The sequence below is a fragment of the Protopterus annectens genome, chromosome 4.part1, assembly GCF_019279795.1.
Source record: "Protopterus annectens isolate FY-2018-M chromosome 4.part1, PAN1.0, whole genome shotgun sequence".
NCBI classification, from domain to species: Eukaryota; Metazoa; Chordata; order Ceratodontiformes; family Protopteridae; genus Protopterus; species Protopterus annectens.
In genome coordinates this window covers 452,474,356-452,481,807 of record NC_056734.1, presented here as the reverse complement: position 1 = coordinate 452,481,807, position 7,452 = coordinate 452,474,356, and the positions used below count along the sequence as shown (strand labels likewise).

The 7,452-nt window shown below is 36.4% G+C and overlaps 1 protein-coding gene across 1 annotated transcript in view; it reads left to right on the top strand.

Moving 5' to 3' along the window:
- Positions 1 to 952: 952 nt before the first annotated feature.
- The window catches only part of FBXO22 (F-box protein 22), a 381,068-nt gene continuing 374,568 nt past the window's right edge, over positions 953 to 7,452 (top strand). The window contains exon 1 of the mRNA XM_044070271.1: positions 953 to 1,206. Coding sequence (XP_043926206.1) covers positions 1,082 to 1,206 — 125 coding nt within the window. The 5' untranslated portion in view covers positions 953 to 1,081. The remainder of the gene's footprint in view (positions 1,207 to 7,452) is intronic.

The window sequence follows — 7,452 nt, the reverse complement described above, 5'->3', positions numbered from 1 at the left end:
CCCTAGACAGCACGTCTTCTTGCTGAGCTGAAACTGAGATAACACAATCATAAATAATTTCTACTTATTTTCTTGCGGGCTTGCAAGTTAACTCTATATGTTCCAGCTTCTGCCATCAAAACATACATTTCTGTTCTGGCAGTGTCACATTTCTATATAAATCATATTAATATTTTCAAGTGACATATAATTATTTACAAAATTCCAGCTAGCTGAGTTGGCAGCATTTCAGTGTGTCACAAGGGGTACTTAACAAAAACTGGTTAAACACATTTCTGATGTCAGAAATATACTTAACAAGCTTGCCTTTCTTTTCCATAATGCTAAAGCTCAGGATGCGTAACATTGCTTTCATCTTTGTTGGAATCAGAGGCACAGCCACAAAAAAGAGGGAAAAGGATTAGACACAAACGTTATGAGGGCCTGTTCTAATCGGGACAGATTCTAAATATTGCCTTTAAAAAAAGTAAAACGTTGCTAGAATTCCCGAGTCTACCTTAGTCTGTCTTTTCTGAAAGATTGCCTTCTTCAAAGGTTTAATAGAAGTAAAGACACATTTTCCAAGAACAGACCAAAAATACGAAGCGAATCAGGGCAGCTGAAAGCTAAGATTCATAAAATCCATCATAACTCTTAGGTATCATACATTTCTAACCATATATAAAGATTCACTGGCACTGACTTCATGGGGCTATAATCTGGAAAGGTACACTACATGTCAGCTGTTTAAATTGTAACATTTAAACGTTATCTCCCAACGTGCTAGCTGGGAATTTAAGTTAACTTTGTGGGGTGATTGTAGTTCTTGGGCTAATATTGTTTTGTTGATAGGTGGGACTTACTATTGACTCCCCGAGAAAAAAAGCGAACACAGCTACTAAAAAGGAGTATCAGTCTGGAATCGTTAAGTTAGCCTTCTACACTGTTAACCAGCACTTCCTGTAGAGAACGACTTTGGGAGTGAACGTAGCTTACGTATTAGCACGCAGTAAAACTTTTTTTTTCCACAGAAAGCCCGGATGTAAACAGTGTTTTTCCCAGTAATTAGCGGAATATAATTGTTTGTTGTAAAATAAAAAATATGGAAAACGCGGAGTGTTCTAATGATTCAGACAGCAAAGCTTCATTTGTTTTAAGCAATCTGCCTGAGGTAGTGGAGAAGATCCTTAGCTTTTTGCCTACGAAAATGCTTCTCCGCAGTACTTGGTAAGAAATGTGTTACTCTCGTAGTATGTTTTTTGAAATCTAGTTGGTGCACTGAGTGGGTCAGCTTAGGAGAAATTGTTACAGTAACATTAAACCATGTATTTAAAATTGTGTGCAAGTGCATCTGCTTGTGCACAGCGAATGCGTTATGTGCATGTAAGTATACCTCTCAAGTGTACCTCATTACGAGGAACGTACCTCATTTGGGGTCTTAAAAAGTTCTTTTTCCTCAAAGTTTCACATTGAAAGAGTATGTCACACATTTAGTGTTAGGATTTTTAAGTGAAATCCATGGTAAATAGAAATTAATCATATTAATTCATTAAAAGATCTTCTTTATAAGTAAAACCAGCATATTTTAACCATCCTATGACCTTACTAGTTGATGTTGTTAGTAAGCCATTAGTTAGGGTTGCCACCTTAACAGTTGCATAAAACAGTTATGTATCTGAAACACCTAAATGTTATAAGAAACAGAATAAGCAACTAAAATGCAATAAGAATAAGCTTTTATTTAGCCTAAAAAGTGAAGTTTTGTCCTTTGTACGGGACATGGGTATGTTTCGCCTGCAAAACCTGACGTTTGTATCACAAATGTCCCACTTTGGACGTTTGAAAAGGTGGCAACCCTAACTAATGGCTTACTAACAACATCAACTAGTAAGGTCATAGGATGGTTAAAATATGCTGGTTTTACTTATAAAGAAGATCTTTTAATGAATTAATATGATTAATTTCTATTTACCATGGATAAATGTCCAAAGTGGGACATTTGTGATACAAACGTCAGGTTTTGCAGGCGAAACATACCCATGTCCAGTACAAAGGACAAAACTTCACTTTTTAGGCTAAATAAAAGCTTATTCTTATTGCATTTTAGTTGCTTATTCTGTTTCTTATAACATTTAGGTGTTTCAGATACATAACTGTTTTATGCAACTGTTACATAACATACAGGAAAAAAAATTGTCCTAAAATCTCAGGACATTTGCCATTTTTACAATTTTTTTGCAGGACACAACTGCCCAAATAGGGACTGTCCCTCGCAAAGTGGGGCAGGTGGTAACCCTACCATTAGTATGTGTTCCACATTTTGCCCATTTGTTCCACATTATGAAGGCGAGTGTTCCTCATTTTGGCAATGGAAGGTTGAGAGCTATGGATGCACGGGTAAGTTGGGCTAGCGTGTGGGTATACTCGCTGGATGTTGAAGAAATTCCAAATGACAGTAAGTTTGAGTGGCTCATGTGTTTTTTTTTTTTTTTTTTTTACTGGAATTGTATGAAACACCGAGGGAGTATGAGTTGGCGAGGTTGATGTTCTATGAGATCAAATTAGAAGAGATGCTGTAGAAGTGCAAGTCAGTTTGGTATTGAAAAGTCATACCTCTCAGCTGTCCCTCGAATTCTAGCGATGTTCCCCTTGATCCCTCCTAAAATTGTTGACCTTTTGGACAAAGGTGTTGAATGGCACCTAAATAATGACAGTAATTAAAATTATAGATTTCTTTTATTTCAGAAAATTCTCATTTAATTTGTATGTTTTAATTGTTAATATTTCAAGTTAATATTACTAATATTTTAAAAGTGTCTCTGATAGCTAAGTTTTAGTTGGAACCGGCATACCACGCAAATAAATGGCGATATAACTAATGGTAGTCATTCACACAGGAGTGCATTGCAGGGTGACACACACACATGAATTCTAGTGCACTGTGTTTGTCTATGTTGTGTGCTCTATATTGTTTAACATTAGTCATTTGCAAAGTTAACCAGTTTGACTCTGTGTATGACCCTTCCTCGTGTGTTCCTCATGGTGATTGCTCCTATGCTTCTGCATAATTCCCCTCCTTATCTTCTTACCTTTAACTTACCGTAGTTGTTAGCTTGTCCTGTTACACTAAACATCTCCAAGTTCATAGGTTCATACTCATTTTAAATTGCTTCTGCTTTTGTTTCAGAAGTTTGCTTTGGCCCTTGCAAAATTTACTTTATGACTTTTTATATGAAAATATTTTGTATTAAAAAGTGTAATACATATACTTGTGTAATATGTAAAAGTACATGCACTTTTCAAAGTTGATATCAGGAGCGTTGCTCTGTCATATGATATTGCTTAGGTTACATATGACTTCCCACAGCTCTCAACCAATCGGGGGCAAATTTCAAAAGAATCTGTGACAAATCCAAAAAAAAATCAGGAACACTTAAAAATCTTTTTGGCATTGATAGAATCAGAGCATATGAATTAATACACATTTTCTGAAGTAAAAGAAGTCTGTAACTCTTAATTATGGTCATTATTCATTGAATGTAATTTACCATCTTTTCTCCAAAAGTCACTAGTTTTAGGAGGGATTAAGAGGGACAGAGCCAAAATCAGGGATGTCCCTGAAAAGCAGGGACATTTGAGAGGTACTTCCGTACTGACTGAGGTGCTGTCAGTGTGAACAACTGTTTGTCAGTAAGGTTGGATGGTTAAAACCGATAACCGCGAACAAAACCAGAAAACACAATCCTGGAAGCAGCATAGCAGCTGGTGTTGAAAAAGAATAATACTTCAGACTTTAGATTCTGATGAAGTCATACAGTACATTCCGATGAAAGTGCTTAATCAAATAAAAATGATTGTTTTTCAACATCGGCATTGTGTGCAGATAGTGTGGTGATCCTGATTTTGCAGTTATTACCAGGTACTTGGTTGATGCTTTCCGACAGCCATTATGCAGTGTTGAAAACCATGTGCACAGGGGGCTATATTGTGCATTTGTGCTTATGAATCATTCATACTTTAGAGTGTATTTTCTTATTTTCACTTGTTTGTGGTTGTATCATTTTTATTTTATTTATTTGAGATTTGTTAACTGGGTCAGCCCAACTGAGCCAGAAGCCCATTTTCAGTGGAGACCAGAGGAGAAAAGCACAGGTAAAATTATATACATAATCTCACAGTAAAATAGAAACCTATATTCAGAGTTTTACATAGTAGTAATAGTGAAACAGTACAAATAGGAAAATACAGAAACACAAAAAGGATAAAGTACAAAAAATATATTTACAAAAATTACATATTAGAGAAAGTGGCATCTTTGACACTGTTCAGTATATATTTACGACTGAGTCAAGGTCAGCATAACTACTAGGTGGGGGAGTTGAAGACAGACGAAGAGTTTCGGTAACAAACATAAATAGAATACAATAAATATACACTAGAAATTACATGGTTAATAGAAGCAGTGGGTACTGAGATGTGACATAGTTTTCTGGCTGTCAGTGGCAAATTTCTGACATGACATAGGAAGTTACTGCACTTAAGTCTTACTAGCGTACTCTGGAGTGAACTCTGCTGAGAAGAGGATTGCTTATATTGAATTGCTGGAAAAAGGTCCTCAAAGTGAATGTTTCTTTGCTTTGGAATATTTTATTCTTTATGTTGTTCATTGCAGATTGTTTGTACTGGCTTACAGGCATTCCCATTTTTCATTTTCTTTTGTGAGACTTGTAAGTTAGGTTTGCACAACCATTAATAACAAACCATTTGTTGAGCATTATTTTTTGAGAGTATTCTGCATATGTATAGCTTTTTATTATTGTCAGGTATAAGCATATGTGTGAATCAGTGTTAATGCTACAAATTTGCAAGCAATTTTGCAGTTCTATGTCCTTGAGTAGTAGATTTACTTATTGGGGACTTGAGAGGTTTTTTTTTTGTTTTTTGTGTTGGTGTGGCCGTGAGGGAAGTCTTTCCTTTAGAAGTAGAAATACATTGTTTTCAACTGCACTTTTTTCCAGTGGACATATGTCAAAGGATTCATTTTGATACTACTTACACTTTAGTGTTAGTTCAAATATAGCATGCCTCACTATTGCACACTTATTAGATTGGTATTTATGATTTCTAATGGTGACAGTCTGCACAGTTTATTTCTAGTTGCTTGACGCAGAAGAGTAGAAAGGGATTGGTGCTAGTATGTTTATAGGCAGAATGCTGGCAACGGAGATTTTCAGATTTTAGTCTTTTAGGGTCTTGAATGCAAATAGCTGATTGAATAATTTCATTTCATACTGTTCTAATTTAGTATTTTGTTAATGGTTATATTGCCATCCAGCATCTTCACTTTTCATTTGCCAAATGCCATTCAGGCCATCTTTGATCTTTAAACGCTGTTATTTAACACATTTTTGCATTTTTTTGCTTATTTGAGAGAGATTTAGTGCTAATGTATTTGACACACCTGGTGTATATTTTATGCTGTACTCTTATGAACAGCTTTTGTGTTAAATGTATATCGCTTGTTTGAATGTTTGTGCTAAAACCTGTGCCACTAGTTTGCAGATATTGCTGCAACAATTTATTTCTAGGCCTAGCTGAATTTTATTGGACTTTGCTACTTTCCTTTTTCTCCTTCTGTGACTTTTGAATACGGTTCATCAACTGACATTAATTGTCACAGTACTGTGTAATTTTTCTTTTTCAGAAGCTGTTGGGATCACTTAGTGAAATTTGTTTCATTTTATCCCGTTGGCATATGTTTAATGTAGAAAGACACTTTTCAATGAATGGAAATTGTTTCAGTATTATTCTTTGGTTTGTATCTGTAGTATTTACAGTGGATTTAAAAAGTATACATATCCCTGTTAAAATGCCAAGTTTTTGTGATATAAAAAAAGAGACCACAATAAGTCGTTTTAAAAACTTTTCCCACCTTTAATGTGACCTATAACCTGTACAATTGGTTTGTTTTTCAATTGAATCTGTTAGGGGAAAAAATAAAAAAATGTACAATAAGTTGGTTGCATAAGCGTGCACACCCTTAAACTAATACTTTGTTGAAGCACCTTTTGATTTAATTACAGCATTCAGTCTTCTTGGGTGCACGTCTGCCATCAGAGACTGATTAACCCCAAATAAAGTGCAGCTGTCCTAGTAGGATTTTCCTGACATTTACTCAGCTGCCTGCTACAGCAAAAGTCATGGTTCGCGGAGAGCTTACAAAACATCATTGTTGAAAGGTATCGGTCAGGAGAAGGGTATTTCCACAGCATTGGATGTACCATGGAACACAGTGAAGACAGTCATCAAAAAGTGGAGAAAATATGGGTCGGTAGTGATGTTGCAAAGAACTGGACGTCCCTCCAAAATCGATGACAAGACAAAAACTGGTTGGGGAGGCTGCCAAGAGACCTACAGCAACACTGAAGGAGCTGCTGCAGAAATTTATGTACTGGTTGTGTACTACATGTGACAACAATCTTCCGTAATCTCCATATGTCTGGACTATGGGGTAGGGTTGCAAGACAGAAGCCGTTTCTTACACAGAAAAACATCTAGGTCTGGCTAAAATTTACAAAACAATACTTCGTTTCTCAAAAGCATGTGGGAAAATGTTATTATCTAATGAGACCAAGGTTGAACCTTTTGGCCACAATTCCAAAAGGTAGGTGTGGCGCAAAAACAACACTTCGCATCACCAAAAGAACACCATCCCCATGGTGAAGCATGGTGGTGGCAGTATCTTGCTTCGGTGGTGTTTTTCTTCAGCTGGAACTGGGGCTTTAGTCAAGGCGGAAGGAATTATGAACCATTCCAAATACCAGTCACTTTTCGCCCAAAACCTTCAGGCGTTTGCTAGAAAGCTGAAGATGAAGAGGAATTTCACCTTTCAACATGATGATGACCCCAAACATGCACCCAAATCAACAAAAGAATGGTTTCACCAGAAGAAAATTTAAATTTTGGAATGGCCCAGCCACAGCCCAGACCTGAATCCAATAGAAAATCAGTGGGGTGACCTGAAGAGGGCTGCCCTCACAGTCTGGCAGATATGGAGTGCTTTTGCAAGGAAGAGTGGGCAAATATTGCCAACTCAAGATGTGCCATGCTGCTAGACTCCTACCCAAGAAGACTGAATGCTGTAATTAAATCAAAAGGTGCTTCTGCAAAGTATTCATTTAAGGGTGTTTGCACACTTTTATAACCAGCTTCTTGTAAGTATTTTTCTCCAAACAGAGTTTGTTTTCCAATTGAATCGTACAGGTTATAGGTCACATTAAAGGTGGGAAAAGTTTTGAAATGATTTATTGTGGTTTCATTTTGTTATATCACAAAAACCTGGCATTTTAATGGAGGTGTGTACACTTTTTATATCCACTGTATAAACCCTGCCAAAGAATTCTGATTTGGATCTTGTTGGTGATAGGTGTACTTTCCATCTGGAAATTTTAAGAGTAATTTTAATTTACGCTG